Source organism: Pan paniscus, chromosome 21 (genome assembly GCF_029289425.2).
Source record: "Pan paniscus chromosome 21, NHGRI_mPanPan1-v2.0_pri, whole genome shotgun sequence".
NCBI lineage: Eukaryota > Metazoa > Chordata > Mammalia > Primates > Hominidae > Pan > Pan paniscus.
In genome coordinates, this window is record NC_073270.2 from 4517034 (window position 1) to 4541233 (window position 24200).

General features: G+C 39.1%; 1 protein-coding gene across 3 annotated transcripts in view; it reads left to right on the plus strand.

Moving 5' to 3' along the window:
• The window catches only part of ATRN (attractin), a 176958-nt gene that overhangs the window by 79554 nt on the left and 73204 nt on the right, over nt 1-24200 (plus strand). For all 3 annotated transcript variants that reach the window (XM_034947461.3, XM_034947462.3, XM_034947464.3), the window contains exons 7-14: nt 5505-5595; nt 6774-7017; nt 8376-8559; nt 9309-9463; nt 11448-11532; nt 18836-19056; nt 21964-22085; nt 23007-23145. In XM_034947461.3, the coding sequence (XP_034803352.1) occupies nt 5505-5595; nt 6774-7017; nt 8376-8559; nt 9309-9463; nt 11448-11532; nt 18836-19056; nt 21964-22085; nt 23007-23145 (1241 nt within the window). The remainder of the gene's footprint in view (nt 1-5504; nt 5596-6773; nt 7018-8375; nt 8560-9308; nt 9464-11447; nt 11533-18835; nt 19057-21963; nt 22086-23006; nt 23146-24200) is intronic.

Below are 24200 nucleotides of genomic sequence, written 5' to 3' on the forward strand. Positions count from 1 at the left end.
CCATTTAACAATATAAATAATATCATTTACTACCTTCTTAAAATCCATCAGTGTCTTGCCTTTGGATTTAATGGCCCTGCATGATGTGACCACTGTTTACCTTCCCAGACTCAGTCTTTTCCTCTCCTGCCACCATTCACAGCACTCCTGCCCCACCAACCTGCTTTCTTACCCAAAACGTACAGTGTACATCATTACCTTAAGAGCCTGTGTGTTTGCCCTTCCCTTGGTCTAGACTGTTCCTGCTATTGTGCCTCAGGGCTGGTGTCTTCTCACCCTTTAGATCTCAGTGTGGTTTTCCCAGAGAGATCTTCTCTGACCATCCAGTTCAGACATTTCTCCCTGTTCTTTTTTATAGTCCTCATTTTCTTTATGGCAGTGTTAGTGATTTTTTGTTATGTCAGTGCACACTGTTGTACTTGCTCTTTGTCTGCCTTTGCCAAGTTCTTCAAGGTTAGGGACCTTGTTTACTCACTGCACTCAGAGCTTAGCTCATAGAAGGTACTCAGATAGGTATTTATCAGATAAACGGGGGAGTAAATGATTTATTTCCTTCACAAACATCTGTTCCTGGAAATAGTAATATCACCTATTACTTTTTTTTGACTGACATACTTCATGAGCCACATTGTTTTTTAGATCATAACTTTTTTTTTCTACTGATCAAAACATGATTTTCTACAGCTTTATTTGTTTCACGTAAATATTAGCATAGTTCCAAATAATGAACTTTCATGAAAAGTTAATTTAGTGATTCATTTTAGAAGTAGTGTTTCTGGAACTTAGATTACAGATTTATTTATTTATTTATTTATTTATTTATTTAGAAATGGAGTCTCGCTCTGTCGCCCAGGCTGGAGTGCAGTGGCACAGTCTCGGCTCACTGCAGGCTCCGCCTCCCAGGTTCACACCATTCTCCTGCCTCAGCCTCCCGAGTAGCTGGGACTACAGGGGCCTGCCACCACGCCCAGTTAATTTTTTGTATTTTTAGTAGAGATGGGTTTCACCATGTTAGCCAGGATGGTCTCGATCTCCTGACCTCGTGATCTGCCCGCCTCGGCCTCCCAAAGTGCTGGGATTACAGTCGTGAGCCACTATGCCCAGCCAGATTACAGATTTTATAGTCATTTATACTCTTACATAAAAGTATTTTAGGAATTGCTCTTCCTGTCATTTTCCTCACAGTCCTGTTAACTCAAAACTTTTTAGTTGCATTAAAAAGCAGTTCCCATTTTGTTACCCAATGGTCCTCTTGTGAAATAAGTGGTCTTGGTCCCCTGGATTAAGATTGCCAGTTGAACTTCATTACCAAATTTCCTTCTCTTGAGCAGAAAAGCTTTTTTTAAGTTTAAAAAAAAATAGTAAGAAATCAATCAGCAGTCAACCAAATAAGCAAAGTAGCATCACCGAATCCAATAAATGTTAAAGCAGGCTCATGGAACACCAAGTGTGACCTGACCTCTTACATACCCCACAGAAACCACACTCGGGGAGATTCTGATAATTCTCGGTGATAGCCCAAAATCTGGAAGGAAGCAAACTGAGTGAGCATTACTGTTTTTGACTGTAACTGAAGAGTAGGAGACATAGTTGCTGGGGAGGATCAGGTGAAAGGGGGAGAAATTGACCAAGTGGCTGATTCCCTACCCAGAACTCAGAGCTTCTATTTAAATTAGAATATGATCTGAGCACTGTGGTAGACCACAAACAAAATCTCAGAGGAGAGGAGAGTCTGGGTATTTTATTCTAACAGACTGCACTCTCATCTGAGCCCCAACATTTCCTTAGACTTCAGAAGAGTAGATAGAACATAAAATACCAGCCCTCACACTAAAGCTATGGAAAGGATAGAAATTCGATAAACTTGTCTTAGATACAGTGGGAACAGAATTGAGAAATCACCCACACTTTGCAAATAAAATGTCTGGAGAGCTATGTGTAACCTCAAACAAGATGAAAGAAGTGGCATCGTAGCTAGTGCAAATATTCTATGATGAAAAAATAAAGAGGAAGAAAGACTGCAGCCTGTAAAATCTAACAAGAACCCATCATGGAGGAAAAGCAGCTTCAAGGAGCAGAAGGAGATTCCTTCCAACTGCTTCGTGCTGCAGATCAACTTAATGAGAATTTGAGTTCAGAAAAACAAGCTAGAAGACAAGATGATAATAACAGAAGAATTGGGAGGTTGTAGGCCTAAAGAAATACGAATAAATTAGATACAGCAAAAATTAGAATGAAAATTTAATTACTGACCGGTTGAAATAATTGTAGTAATACATTGGGAAAAAAAACAGAAAAGCAAAAACACACAAAGGACAGAAGGTGATCAAATAGAACTATAATTGCGGTCACTGAAGAAAAGAACCTAACATACGTAACAGACGAATTGAAACAGCACAAGGTGTTTCAGAAAAATTTTATAGTTTCTTCATGACAAAACCTGATTTGATCAAGTTATTGAACTTTTTGTGCTTGGAGTGTATCCAAGAAAAATAAAGTCATTGAACTTTTGGGATAAAGGACAAATTATTATTTGGGAGGCCTCAGGTAGTTCTGTGCTATCTGCTGTGTGGGGTCATGTCTAGTCTCCACAGAGCCTTTGCCTTGGTCTTTAGGTGGCCCGATTGGGTTACCAGGCCATTATGGAGTTTGAAACCTGTACCCTGTGGTACATGATGGTCATTGGCTTGGCAGCCATCCTAGAGGGGTCGAGGGAGGTGCTGTCACTCTATGGAAGACATCTTTTTCTGAATTTCTGGAATCTATCTTTGCTTATTTGCTTGCTTAGGTCTTAGAATTAGTTGTTCACTATTCTGTTATCTTGGATTCAGCTCCCAGAAGGAGCATTTATCTCGTACTTGGAATTTATGTTTTATTGCATCAGTATCGTTCTTGTCTTATGTTTTTTTTCTCTGTGTTGAGAGATAATTAACAGCATGTTGTTTAAGTGTCTTCTGATGGTTCACCTTAGCCAGATTATGGGGACCTGCCAGCACCTAAGTGTCTCTGACAAGCTCGTGGTCTGACTTGTTGACAGAAGAGGAGCAAAATACATTAAGAGACAGATTGGGCACTCTCCGTGCCCTTTAACAGAAATGTGGAGACCTGTTTCTGTGCTTCCTCTGTTTCTTTCCTTTCTTTTAAACATACAGAAACAAGCCTCTGGCTTGAACATAAAGTCTATATGTGTAGTTGGAAGCTATATGAGTCCTTCTCAGGAAAAACCTTTCATAGCCAGAATTCCAAAAAAGCTTTGCAGTGGTATGCAGTCCGTTTTATAAAAACATATTCCTGGATGGATTTATTTCTATTTGAAGTAAAATACAATATCATGTCATAAAAAAAATAGAGGTTGCGGGTAGGCAGAGAAGAAGAGAGAATGAGAATGATTCAGAATTCTTCAGGCTTCCAGGCAGAGAAGCAAACCATGAAAAAAGAGGGAAATAAGCTGGCCACAGACTTCTCCGTAGCAACATTTTCAGTACCAGCAGTGTTCAAGGGAGCAACATCTGCAAAGTTCTGGAGGAAAAAAAGGATGGTCCAAGAATAGTGTACCCAGCCAAGGTGTCATTCTGCTGTAAAGCTGGCAGGCGGATATTCTCAAACAAGAGTGAATTCAGGGAAAGAGTACTATGAGCTCTACTTAAACAAAACAAAACAAAAACCCTCTTGACAGTGAAATCCAGAGGAGAATTGAAGAGCTCAAGAAAGAGAAGTTGTGGTAAAAGGACTGTGAGGAGATGGAGTCAGCTAAAATTCAGGACTAAATAACTATGGAATTACTGTTATTGAATGTAGTGCAAATGTTAAGGACCTGGACATTGTAAAAATTTTATAACAAAAATTGGAAGAAGAAATGAGAGGCAATGTGAGTGCTAAGATTTTTCAACTTTCAAAGCAAGAAGTTAGTGAATTCTGTACAAAAATAAATTGCATATAACTTTAAATTCAACCTCTAAATAATTTTTCATGTATTTTTAAGTGTGCAGTATTCCAAAAATATGTAAAATAATAGTTACATGCAATTAATATTTAATAGTTGTCACCATTTGTTGTATTTGCTTCAGATCATGTATAAAATATTTAAGATAAAAGGAAAGGCTTAGAGAAAATTAACACCAATGGATTCACCACCGGGTTAGCAATTAAAACACTGCTAACACAGTTGAAGTCCCTTGCATGTCCCTCCAAAGTCCCAGAGATAACCTGTATCCTGATTTTGGTGTCAGTTGTTCATACTTTCATATATATGTTATACTTTACATATATGTTATACATTACAGATATATGAAAGTATAGTAGAATTAATAAATTTTCTGCTTTTAGTCTTTATAGAAACAATATTCTGCAGTGTGCTATTTTAGCTTAACATTGTTTTGAGATTTATGTTGACATATGTTGCTGGAGTATATTTTTCATTCTGTATACTTATTCTTTATGTTATCTATCTGGATATATTACCATTTATTTGTTGATTTTCAATGGATGGACATTTATTTGTATTCTTTTTTGCTATTGTGATAAACTTTCTTATACCTTTATGCTTATATATGATAATGTTTTTCAAGATTTTTTAAATACTTGGAATATCCAGGTAAACTTTTATAGAAAAGAAACATTTACTTAAGATATAACAATATCATTTCTTTTTGTTTTTTTTTCTATTTTATGAAAATAATTAAAATCAACACTTTATTAACAGTATCCTCATATGCATAGAAAGATGTCTGGAATGATGTTTACTTAATGATATTTATTTCTAGATCATGGAATGTGGCATCTTTTTAAAAAAACTTTTAGCTCTTTATTCTTTGTATTGGTTACATTCTTTATAATGAACATGTATGATTTTTATAAAAACAGTAGAGTTTTTCTCAAAAGCAAAAACTCAAAAGTGAGTACTTTAAGATATTGAATGTGATTATTGAATAATGCATGAATAAGTATAAATTGCATGGCAGGATTATAAATTATTTTCTTTTTGGCATTTTTGTATTTTAAGGTCTTTATATTCGTAGTACAAGTGAAATGCTATAATGGTATTCTGGCTTTTGAAAATCTATTTTTAGTCAATTATATAAAGAAAAGGAAAGATTAGTAATTTTCTTTTACTTAATTATCATCCCTTTTTTGGTACCTATCTGCAGTTTCTCATGATTAAATAAAAGAAAAGTTATTGTAATAAAATTTTGAGTCCCTTGAGTACAATGCAACCTTTAAATGATTTAGACTGTGTATAGAAGAGGTTTTCAGGAAGTGTTAGAACCTTCCAGTAGCTTTGTATTCCTTTCTTTTCCCAGGATTTTGTAGTCCAGCTCCTCTTCCTGAGTTAACACTTGTCCAGTGGGCCCAGGTGTCAGGTTTATTTGTGAAGGTGACAAGTGCCCCCCTACATCCATGGTAGATTTAGTGAGCATCTCCAAACTGGATTATGTCACAAATAAAATAGTATGAGATGTTCTGTCTTATTAGTTGGGTGAAAATATGATCTGTTTGTTTTGTAGGTATGACCTTGCTTCTAGGGAGTGGCTTCCACTAAACCGTTCTGTGAACAATGTGGTTGTTAGATATGGTCATTCTTTGGCATTATACAAGGTAAAGCATCTCCACTCTGTGCTAAGCAAGAAACTAAGTTTTCCTCAGTTACTTCATGTATTACATAGTTGAAAAGCTACCTCAGTGTTGGTTTTTAATTGGGGAAAACTTTTTATTGGGGGCATTATATAATTGGCTAAGTTATAAGTAGAAATTAAAATGGAAACTTTTTTAACTCAAGAGATTTTAATGGCTTCAAACTGTAATGGGGTATTATAATAATGGCACTAAATGGTTAAAGATGTAGATTAAAAAGTGTAGATTAGCTTTTATTCTCATAAGCAAGTTTAGCCAAGAATAGCCACATTGTAATGTGGCTGAACAAACATTTTCATTTCCTCATTTTTATAGATAGATGGTAGGATGAGGCAACTTTATTTTTCCAAGTCCTTTTATACTATAAAAGATTCATGTGAGGAAGTCCAAGAAAACTGGTGAAGTATTAGAGATGTAAAATATGATTAGTTTTATTTCCCTTTTTCCTTTTTTTATCCTTTTCCTAGTAACTCACTGAAAGGCGCCTTTTGCTAACCCTTAAATTTTTTTTTAATTTATTTTTTACTGAGGTAAAATATACGTATATAATGGTACCATCTTTACCATTTGTAAGTGTACAGTTTGGTGGTAATAAATATATTTACATTCTTTTTTTCCTTCTTCATTCAACCCCACCAGCCTGCCAGCCTCTGGTAACCACCAATCTACTCTCTATCTTCATGAGATCCACTTTTTTAGCTCCCACATATGATTGATAATGTGATATTTGTCTCTGTGCTTGGCTTATTTTACTTAACATAATGACCTCCAGTTCAGTCCATGTTGCTACAAAATGACTGGATGTCATTCTTTTTAACGGCTGAATAATGCTCCATTGTGTATATATACACCACATTTTCTTTATCTAATTATCCATTGATAGACACGTTGATTCCATGTTTTGGCTATTGTGAATTGTGCTGCAATTAACATGGGAGTGCAGATATCTCTTTGATATGTTCATTTCCATTCTTTTGGATATATACCCAGTATCGAAATTGTTGGATCATAGGGTAGTTCTATTTTTAGTTTCTTGACTAACCTTTTTTAAGCTGAGAATAATATTGAGCTTTTGTTCTTCTCTGTTCTCAGATTTAATCTTTTCAATGTTGTAAAAAATTTTGTTTGCATTTTTTTCCTAGGATAAAATTTACATGTATGGAGGAAAAATTGATTCAACTGGGAATGTGACCAATGAGTTGAGAGTTTTTCACATTCATAATGAATCATGGGTGTTGTTGACCCCTAAGGCAAAGGAGCAGTATGCAGTGGTTGGGCACTCTGCACACATTGTTACACTGAAGAATGGCCGAGTGGTCATGCTGGTCATCTTTGGTCACTGCCCTCTCTATGGATATATAAGCAATGTGCAGGAATATGATTTGGGTAGGTATATTTTTTCCAGTAGATGCCTTTTGAACATCAGATTTAAAACCTCTAAGCTTATTATTTTGACTGTTTAGAAAGGTTCAACCTAATCTTGATTCAGTACTTTATCTTGAAACATAGTAAACACTGGGCCCAGGCGTGGTGGCCCACTCCTGTAATCCCAGCACTTTGGGAGGCTGAGGCGGGCAGATCACCTAAGGTCAGGAGTTCAAGACCAGCCTGGCACCAACATGGTGAAACCCTGTCTCTACTAAAAATACAAAAATTAGCCTGTCCTGGTGGCGGGCACCTATAATCCCAGCAACTCAGGAGGCTGAGGCAGGAGAATCGCTTGAACCCGGGAGGTGGAGGTTGCAGTGAGCCAAGATTGCACCACTGCACTCCAGCCTGGGGGACAGAGTGAGACTCCGTCTCAAAACAAACAAACAAACGCAACATAATTAACATTGATGTATTACCAGTGAAATGCAGATTATCGATGCTCCTATGTAGTATGTATTTGTTACTGTCAATTTGGTAAGGAGCCAAAGATGACGCAAAGTGCTTTGGGTATTTAAAATAAATAAATAAAAATGGTTCAAAACAACAAACATTGAAGAAAAAAAATATTTGCCCAGCCCTTTATAGATTGGTTTAGTGGCGTATGATTTACCCTTAATATGAAATATTTCCCTTGGTTAAATTTCATTGTATCTGTTGTTGTGCAGTGGGAATACCAGGTATAATTAACATTTTGTGAAAGTAGGCCTATAAAATATATCTGTATATTGGTCACCAAAGGTTGTAGGGAATTAAATGTTCATTTGAGTGAACATTTTATTTATTGAGACAGGCTCTTGCTCTCTCACACAGGCTGGAGTGCAGTGGCACAATCATAGCTCACTGCAGCCTTGATACCCTGTCCTCAAGTGATCCTCCCACCTTAGCCTCCCTAGTAGCTGGGACTACAGGTGCGTGCCACCACTCCTGGCTAATTTTTAAATTTTGGTAGAGATGGGATCTTGCTGTGTTGCCCAGGCTGGCCAACATAGCAGGCCTCAAGTGATCCTCCCACCTTAGCCTCCCAAAGTGCTGGGATTACACATGTAAGCCACTTCGCCTGGCCCTGAGTGTTTTAAATTTAGTTAATTCTTTTCCTACATGGCATATTAGAACATCAGAACATAGAACAGACTGGAATTGGGCCACATGGCTTTGTTATAAGTTTTAGGTGGCTTTCTTTAAAATATAAAGATAAAAAAGTATATGTATCAGGTCTCCTGAAATCCATTCTCATGCCCTAAGCTCTTTGGACATTTTCAGTAGTAGAGAGGAGGAGCCTGCCATGCTTGCCTTTAACTGTCTTTCCTTTCCAGATAAGAACACGTGGAGTATATTACACACCCAGGGTGCCCTTGTGCAAGGGGGTTACGGCCATAGCAGTGTTTACGACCATAGGACCAGGGCCCTATACGTTCATGGTGGCTACAAGGCTTTCAGTGCCAATAAGTACCGGCTTGCAGATGATCTCTACCGATACGATGTGGATACCCAGATGTGGTGGGTACTTTTTCTTGAGCTTTCACTTTAAGGTGTAAATTCTGTAGAGGCAATTGTTGAGAAAATATTGTGCTATCTTTTTGTTTTCATGCCTGGCAGATAATTCTGTTCGGCATTATATATAGAGAAATTGGGAAATAAACAGATGGTAATAAAGTAGCTAGTATTTATTTTGTTACATTATTCTGTAGTTCTGTAGCAGGTTGGTTAGAAAATACTTAGAGTTTTTTAACAAATGTAAAGCAAATTTGAGTTACGAAATAATGTAATTATAAAGCGATGGTTTCTCCTCTTTTTCCTCACATATTTGATACCTTGCTATGGGTACTGTTTTATATTCTGTCATAAAAATTATCATTTTTAGTAGCTGTGCAATACTCCATTTTGTGGGTATGCTGAGACTATGCAGGTGAAAGTTTTGGTTTCTTTCTAGTTTTTATGTCATTAAGAAACCATTATGCATTAAGCTTCTGTCAATATTTCACATGATTTCTGCCCAGAAACTGGAATTATGTAGCTACAGGGTATGAAGAGTTTAAGGTTCTTAATATATTTTGCCAAAACTCTTACAGGTCTTTAAAATTATCTGTATTTATTGTTGAAAAACTTACTTTTATGTAGGGAAAACTCTGGAAGGATTTGTACATTTGGGTCTGAGGTTAATAAAGTGGTTGTGCTTGCATTAGCAGATACGTAAATATTCTTTAAAAACTAACCTTGTATTTATTATTTCTAAATAAACTCAAAAGGACCATTCTTAAGGACAGCCGATTTTTCCGTTACTTGCACACAGCTGTGATAGTGAGTGGAACCATGCTGGTGTTTGGAGGAAACACACACAATGACACATCTATGAGCCATGGCGCCAAATGCTTCTCTTCAGATTTCATGGCCTATGACATTGGTAAGTTTCCCAAAACCATTTTCTCTTCAGGCATCTTTTTGCCTATACTATAAGCAGCATTTAAAAGGAGACTGAAAATATTACCAGTTCAAAATGATCAGGCCATTTGAAAGAGGTCCAGATGGTATTTTTTATATTCATTTGACTAATGTTACACATCTGGTAAAAATTATTTCTACATTAAATTCTTTTTGAAATCACTCCTGTTAATTGCTTGAATGCTAATTTTTAAGGCTGAGTTGAGGTGTCTAGTCTCTCCTTTGTCATGTTATGCCTACCTGGTAGTGTTACATAGTTGCGACCACCAGCATTGTGTTAAAATTGGTTCATGTATTAGCTTTATCTCATTCCCTAGAAAACTGGTTTCTCACATGGTCTTGGTGTGGCAATATACCAGACCAGAAGAGGGCAGTATTTGTTCATGCAAAGCAAATGCATACCGGATGATGTCTTTCATAAAAATTGTCGGATGTTCATTTTAAACAAATTATTATTTTTTTGATTGTGGTAAAATACACATAAAATTTACCATCCTAACTATATTTAAATGTCTAGTTTAGTGATATTAAACACATTCATAATGTTATAAATCCATCACCGCCATCCATCTTCAGAACTGTCTTCATCTTGTAAGACTGAAGCTGTATACCCATTAAACAATAATGTCCCATTTCTTCCTCCCCACAATGCCTGGCAACCACTATTCTACAGTCTGTCTCTGTGATTTTGACTATTCCAAGTCAGACATTCGTTTTTAACAGACATTTGTGTGCCAGCCACTCAGTTTGTACATTGAGGAGATCAGATGAATAACTTAAAGCCCTTAGCCTCAAAGTAGAAGAGGTAGAGAAATGAGCAGACAGTAGAATTGCACTTCAGGGTGTTTCTGGCTGAAAAGAATGTATGAGAGCACCTCTGAGTACCCTTTAAGTCATGGAGGGTGGAGTGATAAACAGGGAACACTTTCTTAAGGAGGGGCCATCCCCTCTGGGTCCTTGGGGACTAGGTGTCAGGTAGGTGAAGTTAGGCAGCACTCTCCAGGCAGAGGAAACCCACTTTGCAGAGACACAGAGGTGGAAAAGACCGGCACATATTTAAGGGCTCAAAGAGTGAGACACTGAGTGTGAGATTGGCATGGTATAGCAGCACCAGTTGGTATTAGATCCAGAAGAGAAGTTGCTAGTATGGGTCACAACAAGGGAAAATTAATCAATCTATGGGATCTAGGAAAGGACTTTGTAAAAATTAGGTAACATTTAAATTTTTTGAAATTTCATTTTCCACCTTTATTTTTCCATTTTAGCTACTAAATTTGAGCAAATCAATATAGAAAAGAGTGGACAATAATTATGAAACCCATATGTTTTGCTGACATAAGCTTTGTAGAATGTAAAATTTGCTTGCTTTAAAAAACATTCTTGGCTGGGCGTGGTGGTTCATGCCTGTAATCCCAGCACTTTGGGAGGCCCAGGTGGGCAGATCACGAGGTCAGGAGATTGAGACTATCCTGGCTAACACGGTGAAACCCCATCTCTACTAAAAATAAAAAAAGTTAGCCAGGCATGGTGGCAGGCGCCTGTAGGCCCAGCTACTTGGGAGGATGAGGCAGGAGAATGGCGTGAACCTGGGAGGAGGAGCTTGCAGTGAGCTGAGATCACACCACTGCACTCCAGCCTGGGTGACAGAGCTAGTCTCTGTCTCAATTCTAGTGCATCAAACTGATAGGCAGTTGGGTGAGTGATCCAGATGTCATGGATTTTGGGTGCGTTTGCTAGTTAGAATTGTGCTATGATCCCGCCTTTCTTCCATGCCCTGTTGCTCTGCTGCTGCTTCATTTTAACCCAGAAATGATGTTGTAACTGAGAAAATTGAGAGGCATGTTTTATGAGGTTCTCTTTGTTGTAGTATTCTTCCCAAAGAAAATGTCAAGTCCTGTTGATTAGAAATGGTAGTCCGTTTAAAAATATATTTTTCTTTCTCCTAGCCTGTGACCGCTGGTCAGTGCTTCCCAGACCTGATCTCCACCATGATGTCAACAGATTTGGCCATTCAGCAGTCTTACACAACAGGTAATTGGAGAAGTGATTGCTCCTTTTCTTTTGTGTTTAAAATGAAAATAAAGGGCCGGGCACGGTGGCTCACGCCTGTAATTCTGGCACTTTGGGAGGCCGAGGCGGGTGGAATACGAGGTCAGGAGATCAAGACCATCCTGGCCAACATGGTAAAGCCCCATCTCTACTAAAAGTACAAAAATTAGCTGGGCTTGGTAGTGTGTGCCTGTAATCCCCCCGACTTGGGAGGCTGAGGCAGGAGAATCGCTTGAACGAGGGATGCTGAGGCAGGAGAATCACTTGAACCAGGGAGTTGGAGGTTGCCGTGAGACGAGATCGCGCCACAGCACTCCAGCCTGGCAACAGAGCAAGACTCTGTCTCAAAAAAAAAAAGAAAAAAAGAAAAGTAAAGTGGAATTGGACTTAACATATTATTCACAAGATTCCCTCATCCCAGTAGTTTTTTTACAGGATTATGTGGGTATAAATTTTCTGATTTATGTTTAAAATATTTGATGTGGAGGTGAATTACTTTGAATGCCATGTTTATTGATCTGGTTTTGTTAGCACGCAAGAGCATGCTTTTTGGTGTGGTCTGAGTGCCTGGGGCAACAAAAGTTACGTGCATGTCATTGTCTTATGTCCTTTGTTATTGTTAGTGGTATTTACGTTGTCAAGTTCCTAGTAGTTGTATCTGAATAGTAAGAAGTTTGGAAAAGAGGAGAGAGGGCACTTCAGATGGGGGGATAAGGTAGGAGAACAGAGGTGGAGAGATTGTGAAGTTTAATATAGCTCAAGTCTGTAGGCTCTGGATAATCAGAAGTCTGCAGTTCATTGCATTTTATCGCTCAAAAATGCCTGGCCCAAACTACCAGAGCTCTTTAAAAAATCGGCCCTTGGAGAAGTCTCAGTCAAATAAGGGAGATTCAGAGTGGCCACTCTACTTGTTCCTTACAGTGTGCTTTAAAGATTTTTAAGAAGTTAAACAGCCTAATCACGTTATTAATTTTTCTCATTCAGTTTCTGCTATTACTACTGCTGTCTACTTTCCCTTTTTTAAAATTCTAAGCCATATAAATCCTAAGGATGTTTAAGCGTTATAATGCCTGCATCATGTTAGAATTCCTTTGGCTTTTGAAATTTCTGTTGTAACGATGGAAGACAGATGAGGTAATTTAACTTAGATTAGGAAAGATGAGAGGCCGGGCACGGTGGCTCACGCCTGTAATCCCAGCACTTTGGGAGGCCGAGAAGGGCCGATCACTTGAGCCCAGGAGTTCCAGACCACCCTGGTCAACATGGCAAAACCCCCGTCTCTACTAAAAATACAAAACAATTAGCCAGGTGTGGTGGCAGGCACCTGTAGTCCCAGCTACTTGGGAGGCTGAGGCAGGAGAATCACTTGAACCCAGGAGGCGGAAATTGCAGTGAGCCAAGATTATGCCACTGGACTCCAGCCTGGGCGACAGCGAGACTCCATCTCAAAAAAAAAAAAAAAAGGAAAAGTGAGAAGGTGACATATTTTGGAGATGTTGTGAAGGAAGAGTTGAGACAATTTAGGAACTAGCTACTAGGAAAAGGTGCTATCTTTTATAAGGTAATTATTTCGTTTTTTAGCAATGTGTATGGTTTTACTATGAGAACATTTGACAGCTAGAGACTAAAATGGAAGGATTTCTGGCCACCTTGCTAATTTGAAGTGTTATTATAAATCATAATCTTGAACTTCCTCAGTACAGAAGACCCTTAAAGCTTTCTAGCAAGTGCCTCTTGAGATTTTCATCTGAAACGCAGTGGGACCATTTTGTCATTATCATGCCTGTGGGAGCCTGGCCTCAACTGTCTTCGTTTGTGTTCCTAGTTCTCCTAGCACAGGATTTGGCACATTATAGACATTTGCCAAATGGCAGGTATTAGTGCAGTCATAACTAGCAAACAAATGAATATTTTATAAAACATTCTTAGGTTTTATTCAAACTCAGAGAAGTTGAGACTTTACCATAAAATATAATTTAACCATGAGTCAAAATTGGGAATGCCTTGCCTGAGTTGTAATGTTTTCATTTTATGTGATTCCAGTGGTATGTTTGAACCCTGATATGTAAGTATCTGTGTGTGTGAGACAGGATTGGGTAGGTGGCAGGAGACCCTGAGGGAGGCCAGCTACTAAAAGGCCATAGTTTTGGTTTAATTTTATGAAATAATTCACTGAAAAGGAAACTTTGATTCACAGCATTTCTTCATGCTTTAAGTGGATCAACAGCATTGGGTGAGCTGTGCCTTCCTTGGTTGTCATTGAGGTTTTGAGGGAGGCAGGAAGGAGGAGGAGAGATGGCTGTGACATACCAAGTCGGCAGGAGATGCAGCTGTGCCTCTCAGTTGCCTGCTCCATGTGTCTCTGAGGGACTCTCCCTAACTTTGCAGAGCCCCTGTGCAACCAGATGGATTCACAATTGCTGAGAACACCAACTGTACTGGGAAGAGGAGGTTGCTTCTTTGGTTTAAGCAACAAATTAACTAGTTGAATCTAGCCTGCTTAATGTGGTACTGAGTAAGCCTATAGCAAGGTAAAAAATGAAACCTGGCCGGGCGTAGTGGCTCACGCTTGTAATCCCAGCACTTTGGGAGGCCGAGGCGGGTGGATCACGAGGTCAGGAGATCAAGACTATCCTGGCTAACACTGTGAAACTCCATCTCTACTAAAAGTACAAAAAAATTAGCTGGGCATGGTGGCGGGCGCATGTAGTCCCAGCTTCTCGGGAGGCTGAGGCAGGAGAATGATGTGAACCCGGGAGGTGGAGCTTGCAGTGAGCTGAGATCGCGCCACTGCACTCCAGCCTGGGCAACAGAGCGAGACTGTGTCAAAAAAAAAAAAAAAGAGAAAGAAACCTTATATTAATTTTTTAGTTTTTGAAATCTACCAGTAAATATTTCAGATTAGGCCGGGCATGGTGGCTCATGCCTGTTATCCCAGCACTTTGGGAGGCTAAGGCGGGAGGATCACTTGAGCCCAGGAGTTTGAGGCTGCAGTGAGCTATGATGACGCCACTGCACTCCAGCCTGGGTGACAGAGTGAGACCCTAACTCAAAAAAATATATATTTCAGATTACAATTTGTTTTCATTTTTCACAACTCTATAAAGTAACTGTAAACACTGAATTCTTGAATATTGAATTATTGCTCCTAGGGGAAATACAGGGTTATGTTTCTATAAACCTCTGATGACATTTTCATCAACCAGTCAGCATACATAACTTTCTTTTATGTGTGTTTCTATTTAAAAACATCTTATTGAATATATATTCTTGATTTATTAACATTGAGCTCACAGCCAACAGCACTTTAACTCATGCCTGAACAAAGCTTATGTAACACACGTATTTTCTCAGTAAGGCTCGTCACAGCCTTCTTACACTTAGGAACACTAGACAGCACTTCAGCACTGCATAGGGGGCCATTTTCAGCAGTGAAAGCACTAACATAAGGCACAAAAATGCATAAAACATGGCACTAGATACATCATGGAAGGGACACTTGTTTGTAGTATGATAGTGGAAACAAGAAGGGAGAGCATCTCCTTGTTTGACCTTAGCCGGTAATATGCATGTGTGTCAACTCAAATTTTTTGCCATTCTTTGCACACACATGCTGGTAAATGACCATGAAACTACTGCAAGTATTGATTTTGGAATTAGAAATAGATTTTATAAGTACGTGAATTTGCAAATATGGAATCTACAATCTGCAGATATGGTCATGTGTCACTGAATGATAGGGATACATTCTGAGAAATGCATCCTTAGGCAATTTCATCATTGTGCCAACATCACAGAGTGTACTTACATAAACTTAGGCTACACATCTAGGCTATATGGTATGGCTTGTTGCTCCTAGCTACAAGCCTGTGCAGCATGTTACTATACTCAATACTGTAGGTCATCGTAATGCAATGTAAGTATTTGTGTGTCCAAGCATATCTAAACATAGAGAAGGTACAGTAAAAATGCAATATAAAAGATAAAAAAATGTACACCTGTACAGGCCACTTACTATGAAGGGAGGGAGCATACAGGACTGGAAATTGTTCTGGGGAGGTCTGTGAGTGAGTAGACTGTACACTACTGTAGACTTTGTGAACTGTACACTTAGGCTACACTAAATTTATTTTAAAATTGTTTTCTTCAATAATAAATTAACCTTAGATTACTAGATGACAACCATTGTACATGCCATCCATCATTGATGGAAACATCGTTATGCAGGACCACATACATGACTATAATGAGGATTGGCTGTCTTTTAAAGATGAAGACTTAATTTTTAAAACACAACCCCTATACAGTTATTACACTTTTAAAGTTAATTCTTTAAGCCAGGGGTGGTGGCTCACGCCTGTAATCCCAGCGCTTTGGGAGGCCAAGGCAGGAGGATTGCTTGAGTCCAGGAGTTCAACAGCAGCCTGGGCAACACAGCAAGACCTCATCTCTACTAGAAATACAAAAATTAGCTGGTCATGGTGGTGCGTGCCTGTTGTCCCAACTACTCAGGAGGTTGAGGTGGGAGGATTGCTTGAGCCCAGGAATTTGAGGTTGCACTGAGCTATGATGGTGCTGTTGCACTCCAGTCTGGGTAACGGAGCAAGACTCTAACTCAAAAAAAAAAAAAAAAAAAAAGTTGTTCTTTAATATCTCTCAGTGTCCATTCAGTGTTTACATCTCCTAATTGTCTCAGTTTTTTTTTAAGTTTAGTTTGTTCAACTCAGAATCCAAATAAGATCCATATGTTACAATTGGTTAAAATGTCTCTGAAGTTTCTCTTGATCTGTAGGGACCCCATCCATCATTTTCCCCCTTACTTGTTAAAGAGACTGGGTTGTTTGTCCTGTAGAGTTTCCGGTAGTCCAGATTTTGATTATTGTATCCTGGGCTTTCATATAACATATTGGTCTCTCTCCTAAACTTCCTACAAATTAACTTGATCAGATTCACTTCAGTATTTTGGCAAGATCACTTCATAGGTTTATTTCTTTCCCTTTGTTTACCAATCTTCAAAATAATGTAGTGATTTCTTAGCATTGTCCAAAGATGACAAATTAGGTTGTTTTTTTTTTCAGGGGATGGGAGATGTGTATCATTATGAACTCATGGATTTAAAAATATTTCATGTGTTTTAATCTATTGTAGTTTGTGTTTTTATTAAATTTCAAACATTTTCCATCTTTAGCCAGTGAGGGCATCTTTACGTTAGCTTTTGAGTTTATCTGATACTACCCTCGTTTTCTTTTCTTCCCAGTATAACAAGATCTGCTAGACTCATTGTGAACATTTCTTCATCCAGACATGAAATTAGGTTTTTCTCTAAAAAGTTCTAGTTTTTAAGGGGTGACAGGAAGGAGAAAGAATGGTTTTTAAATACGCACAATCTAAGCACTAGTTGTATTCATTGCTCCTGGGTTGGCTGTTGTTTCTAGGTTTTTTAAGAAGGCAGGTTAAAGAGAAACTGTGGTGTTCTTCTTTTTAAAAAGGAAAATGAATTATTTGTGCACGTTTGTGTGTTTGACCTTCTAGTTCCCTCAATAGATAAATGGCTACATTGTTTGAATACTTTTCTCTGCGTTCCATTTTTTTCCCCACATAGCAGTATATACTGGTGCTCACTCCATAGAAGTATGTAGAAATTTTCCTCATTCCTTTTACATCTGCCTAATATTTCGTTATGTGGATGTATTATAGTTTGTCACATCCCCAATTGACGGACATTTGGGGCTGTTTGAGTCTTTTGCTATTATCATTAACCCATTTATGCCTAGTGTTCCATTATTGGAATGCTAAGCTTTTGGGAGTTATTTATATCCTGCTGCTCAAGGTCATCCCCAAGGTCTGATTTTTCACAAAAAAATTTGCCCTCTGGCATAAGTGGGTTAATGCTGTAGTGAATAGCCTCATGTACTTCTTTTTGTATTTTTGCTATTCTATCTTTGTGCTAGACTTCTAGAAATGTGATTTCAGGTTCAAAAAGTAAATGCAAAGTTTTGTTAGAGCTTGCCAAATCCCTCTGTAGGCTGCATCATTTTACATGCCCAGCAGTAGTGTGGGAGAGTGCCTTTTGCCCCATAGTCTCACCAATCCATATATTGTCAATTTTTTGTGCTTTTTTTTTTTTTTGCTAGTCTTATAGGTGAGAAATGCTACCTCAGTATAGTTTTAATTTGCATTTTTCTTACACTGAAATTAGAGCATCTTCTCATATGTTTAAGGTCATTTGCATTTTTTTCTCTGCAAACTGGCTGAAGCCCCCCTCTATGTTAGGGATAGTCCTTTTCCTATAACATAACTTGTAAATCTTTTTTTCATAGCATATCATTTGTTTTTTTACTTTGCTTATAGCATTATTTCCATGTAAAACGTCTTTTTAATTCATATGACCAGATTTTTCAATCTTCTTTTCCCCTACCTTCTGGATTTTAAGTCAGTTTTTTTTCACTCTTAGGTTATAGAGAAATTCACCCATTCTTCTACTGCTTGTGTGTTTTGTTTTTCTCAGAAGATGCTCTAATCCATGTGGAAATTATCCCAGAATGTAGAGAAATAGATTCAATTTTATTTTTTTCCATATGTTTAGTTATCTTGATACCATTTACTAAAAAGAACATCTTTTCCCACTAATGTAAGATGCCACTTTTACTGTGTACTAAATGTACATGTGTGCTTTTATCTGTTTATGATTGGGCTCATATTCATGTACCAGTATGACACAACTTTAATTACAGAGGCTTTTACCTGTGCTTTAAATTTGTACATTTTTATTTTTAATATTTAAAAAATGAAGATATAGAATTGCTGTTTAGCATTAAAAGATGTGAGCATATCCTGACACTAAAATTTTCCAGTGACTCTTGGTTAAAAGTCACCAGGCTATCGTGAGAACTTTTTAATACAGTAGCTATGACGAGGAGGCAGATTATTGGAACTGTTCTGGGTGTGTTATAGGCCAGGATGAAAGGATGGAATTTGGAAAGGAAGGGAATAATAATGTTTTTTAAGACCTTGAAAAATAATTTCTTAGAAGACTTATGATATGTAAGATTGGTTTGAAGATTGTCTGTAAAAAGTGTATCATGGTAGCTGGATGTGGTGGTGTGTGCCTGTAGTCCCAGCTACTCAGGAGGCTGAGGCGAGAGGATCTCTTGAGCCCAGGAGTTTGAGACTAGCTTGGGCAACAGAGTAAGACCCTGTCTCTTAAAAAAAAAAAAAAAAAAGTATAGCATCCAATTGTTATCTGAGTCTCTAGTAAATTTCTTCTCTCCCTTTTTCCTCTTAGCACCATGTATGTGTTCGGTGGTTTCAATAGTCTCCTCCTCAGCGACATCCTGGTATTCACCTCGGAACAGTGTGATGGGCATCGGAGTGAAGCCGCTTGTTTAGCAGCAGGACCTGGTATCCGGTGTGTGTGGAACACAGGGTCGTCTCAGTGTATCTCGTGGGCGCTGGCAACTGATGAACAAGAAGAAAAGTTAAAATCAGAATGTTTTTCCAAAAGAAGTATGTTTTTTTTTCTCTACTTAGATTTTAATGAATTTGAGACCTCATTTTATCTGAATTGTGAAGGAACTTAGCATATGTATACTTTTTATGTTCACCTTATCCAAAATCATTCAGTAATAACTTGTACAAAGTGTTTTTGGATATTTGAAAATTGGTTTGTAAACATCTCGGATGGGAACATGCCATGTGGCTCCTAGAAGCTGTCTGCGAGTGATAGAGACATAACCTTTTTGGCATTGCATAGGCTTTGCATACTGACCCCAGATTCTGGCTGCAGTTGCTCTGAGGCAGTGCCATCCAGTAGAACTTTATTTTTGATGATGGAAATGTTGTGTGTCTGGACTGTCCCGATATGGTAGTCACTAGCCACATGGGCTATCAGATACTTGAAATGTAGCTAGTGTGACTGAAGAACTGAATTTTTAATTTAATTTAATTTAATTTTAATTTAAAAGACATTTGTGGTTACTGGCTACCGTATTGGATGCAGATCTAACATTAAGGATGAAATTAGGAGAGTCAGCCCAGAAAAGCCATGTTGAAGTAAATTTTTTTGGTGGAAGGAGGGAGAGCTGCTGTCCTTGCAAAGTATTTTTGTCTAGCGTCTCTAGTTGGATACAACAGTGATATCAAGACAGACAGTTACTGAGGATGGGCGATGATCCCTGCTTCTAGAACCTCCCCCATGTTTTTCAAGCTGTTTCCTTCCTTCTGCCTGCTTTGCTTCTTGTCCTATATTGCTGTGACATAGAGCACAATGCGGTACAGTGAAGCGATATATTAAAAATTTATTTTTTATTTTATTTATTTATTTATTTATTTATTTATTTATTTATTTTGAGACAGAGTCTCTGTCGCTCAGGCTGGAGTACAGCAGCATGATCTCAGCTCACTATAACCTCCACCTTCCAGGTTCAAGTGATTCTTATGCCTCAGCCTGTAATCCCCGAGTAGCTGGGATTACAGTCACCTGCCACCATGCTCGGCTAGTTTTTGTATTTTTAGTAGAGATGGGGTTTTACCATGTTGGCCAGGCTGGTCTGGAACTCCTGACCTCAAGTGATCTGCCCGCCTCAGCCTCGCAAAGTGTTGGAATTACAGGCGTGAGCTACTGTACATGGCCAGAAAGTTCTTTAAAAGTAAGAATGTTGTCTCTACATCAATTAATTTAAAGTATGTTGGCTGAATTTCTTACTAGTAGGATTGGTGTTGCAGTTAACTTGAGAGTTATGATGGATAGAAGCAGCTTTCATTCCTGGGATGCTGCTCCAAGTTAAACTTTTCACGAATATAAATTCTCAGTAAGAACACCCAGGGCCAGCCACAGGGACTCATGCCGGTAATCCCAGCACTTTGGGAGGCTGAGGTATGGGGATCGCTTGAGCCCAGGAGTCTAAGACTAGCCTGGGCAACATAGTGAGACCCTGTCTCTACCAAAAACACAAAAATTAGCCAGGCATGGGCATGGTGGTGCATGCCTGTAGTCCCAGCTACTAGGGTGGCTGAGGCAAGAGGGCTTGAGCCCAGGACGTTGAGGCTGCAGTGAGGCATGAGTGTGCCAGTGCACTCCAGCCTGGGTGACAGAATGAGATTCTGTCTCAAAAACAAAAAAACAGGCCACCCAGGCAACCCACTCAGGTTCATTGGTGCTGGAGAACCAAGATTACCAGAACTTAGCAGGGTTAGCTTGTCTCTTGAAAGGGATAAAATCAGTGAAATAGTTAATTTTTAAACCAAATTTTAAAAGTTCAAATTAAATATGCATGTTTATAGGAAATAGTGTTGAATTACCTTAGGTGTTCATATCAACCCATTTGCTGTCATCTCACCTGAGACTTCAGTTCCCTGTTTCACCCCACTTTCTGGGTGGGCCCAATCCTTGGGATAATGACCAGGACAGGAAGAGCAGCCTAAGGAGCCGACTGCTGGGGTCTTTGTGAGAGTGGCACCTGCCTTTTCCTGTTTGTGAATTCCCCCATGTGCCATGTCCACAAGATGGTTGAACAGATGAGACAACATGGTTGTGCAGCTTCTCTTTTTTTTTTTTTTTTTTCAGACAGAGTCTCACTCTGTAGCCCAGGCTGGAGTGCAGTGGCGCAATTTTAGCTCACTGCAACCTCTGCCTCCCAGGTCCTGATTCAAGCAGTTCTCCTGCCTCAGCCTCCTGAGTAGCTGGGATTACAGGAACGCGCCACTATGCCCAGCTAATTTTTCTAGGTTTAGTAGAGACGGGGTTTCACCATGTTGACCAGGCTGGTCTTGAATTCCTGACCTTGTGATCCGCCCGCCTCGGCCTCCCGAAGTGCTGAGATTACAGGCATGAGCCACCGCATCCGGCCATGCAGCTTCTCTTTTCTAGAGTTAACAGGAGATGTGGCAGGTCTGTAGTAACCCAGAAATTCTCAGACTTGCACTCTTGAATTTACATGCATGTACAAAATGCAGCTCAGCCTAATGCCTCCTGTTCAGTTCTGTGGTGCTGCCTACTTCCTGTGCCCAAATTAGCCTTGCATTTATAACTAGGAGGAATGACTTGGTATCCTACAATATTTTGGCTCCTGGGCTTCTTTGGTGTTCATTCTATTACTAGTTGATTTTTTTTTTCTTGGAAAGAAAAGTATTCAAAGAGCCAGAAGTTACTTTCATTATATCTTACAGTTGTTAAATTAACCTATCCTTGTTTTCACTTTCTGTGTACTTCTTTCTTTGGGGTACAAAACAGTGTTTCTTTAGATTGTCTATTTCTAAATATTATTTTAACCAGAACATACCAAATATATTTTCCTGCCAGTTTCATTCTTCATTTTACTTCTTAACCATTGTTACGATTTTTTTTTTAACTTCGGTCTCAGATTTTGCTCAATTGAAGTTGTCCCAGTTCATGAGATTTTGTTTTCTTTGCAGCTCTTGACCATGACAGATGTGACCAGCACACAGATTGTTACAGCTGCACAGCCAACACCAATGACTGCCACTGGTGCAATGACCATTGTGTCCCCAGGAACCACAGCTGCTCAGAAGGCCAGGTCAGAGGCTGTTTCTTAAAGATTTCAGAAAAATCCTAATTTGTCATAGGTTTAGCTTTTATAGTGTATATGGTATAAATAATGGCCCAGAGTTACTTTTCAAATGGGTTTCTATTTGGATTTTATTATCCCTGAGGTTTTCCTTTAGGAAGAGATGTTCTGTATATTTCAAGGGTCCTACTAGCCCTGGGAATTTGTATATTGTGTTTTAGAAGAAGGTAGGACTGTTGTCCCTGGGCATGGCTGTGACTAAGCACTGGATCCTTGGTTTGAGGCATCTAATAGTGACCTCACTTTACCAGTGCCAGGTTTTGATAAAGTTAGGGTTTGAGACTGAGTCAGGTGTATAGCGGCCCATATTGAACTGTGGAAATGACAGACTTTGCAAAATCTCCTTGTTTTATATCTTGGTTTGGCATAATCTCACTGCTCATCATATATAGATTTTTAAATTTAAGTTATAAGATGACCCAGGCTTTTATAGTTTTTGACAGCTTACAAGACTTTTTTTTTTGTCAGTCTCATATAGTTCATAAAATAGAAAACTTTCAGACTTTGGAAGTGAGCATTTGAAAAGCACCAAGTTCAACATTCCCATTTTACAGATGAGCAGGTTGAGGCATGGTGTTTAAAAGAGTGGGCTGCTTCCTTGCCAGTTAAAAGCATGTCCTTGAGCAGAACATTCCATTGCAGTGTTCCCACTGCAGAGCTACTGCAACTTATCTGTCTGTCTGTCTGTCTGTCTGTCTGTCTGTCTATCTATCTATCTATCTATCTATCTATCTATCTATCTATCTATCTATCTATCTATTTGCAGTTTGCTTCCTCAATTAGATTTTGTTGTCTATAATATCCTGTTGGTCCTCACCATAAGTTCTCTCTGTGGATACAAAAGAAAAGCTTTTGTCCACTGTGTTCTAGATCTCCATTTTTAGGTATGAGAATTGCCCCAAGGATAACCCCATGTACTACTGTAACAAGAAGACCAGCTGCAGGAGCTGTGCCCTGGACCAGAACTGCCAGTGGGAGCCCCGGAATCAGGAGTGCATTGCCCTGCCCGGTAGGCCTTGCAGGGTCATCTTGGTGTGTGTGGGTCCATTACTTCACCCTGCTTCCCCCAACACTGTGCAGCCTAAGTTGAACCTAGAGCTAATTCTGTCCATTCATCCCCCACACCAGTATTATGGGCTTTTTTGTTTTTAACTAAAATACAGTTCTTAAGTATTTGTTCCTACCGTCCTTTGAAATAAAGTGAAACATCCTTCGCTGCTCTGTAGAATTGAGTGACAGCTTGGTTCTGTATCACTGAGCCTGCTCCTTGTCTCTTTCCCATCCACCTTTGATAACCTGGGACTAGACCATGATGTCTCAGCAGTCAGTCTGCTGAGCACTTTATGGAGAGTACTTCTTATTAACCACTGGGATTTAATTGTTGGCACCTGCTAATGGGCCTTCTCTGAGAAGGAGAGGATAGATACTTCTGTCAGCAGCACCTTTTAGGGGTGATCTCCAGCCCTGAAAACCTCAATATATCCTACTTCTGAGGTTCAGGATGATGAACTCAGGGCCTGAGACCAGCCAGCCATGTGATATATTTGGACCAGGATGGTCCAGAAAGGGGAACTTCCTTGTCTCTGCACAACATCTGAGCTTGTTCAGGGAAGTTGGTTTGGACCAGGCCCTTTTTGAATGTCCCTTGGAAGTTTTTGATTCAGCTTGCAGAGTGGGACTCTTTTCTATATCTCAGTGTGTCTCAAATTTTAAGGTACAGGAAAAGACCTGGGAATCTTGCGAAAGGCATATTCTGGTGCAAGTGTGGGGTGGGGCCTAGAGTGTGCATTTTATCTAGTCGACTGCTACACTGTGAGGAGCAAGTCTTTGTCTGTTCTTAAATGATCTCTTTCCCATGGTACCTTTCTTTTATCTCAGTGACTGTTACTGTTAATGAACATTGTTGATGTCTCCAAAGTACTTTGGTTCTGGTGAAGTTGCTTTGTTCTTTCATTGTCTTCCAGGAAGCATTCATAGCTTCTGTGCAGTACCTTGTGTGGGTTCAGGATGATCACAGGTAGCAGATTACAAGCTTGTCTTGTATGCTATAGCCATATCACTTGG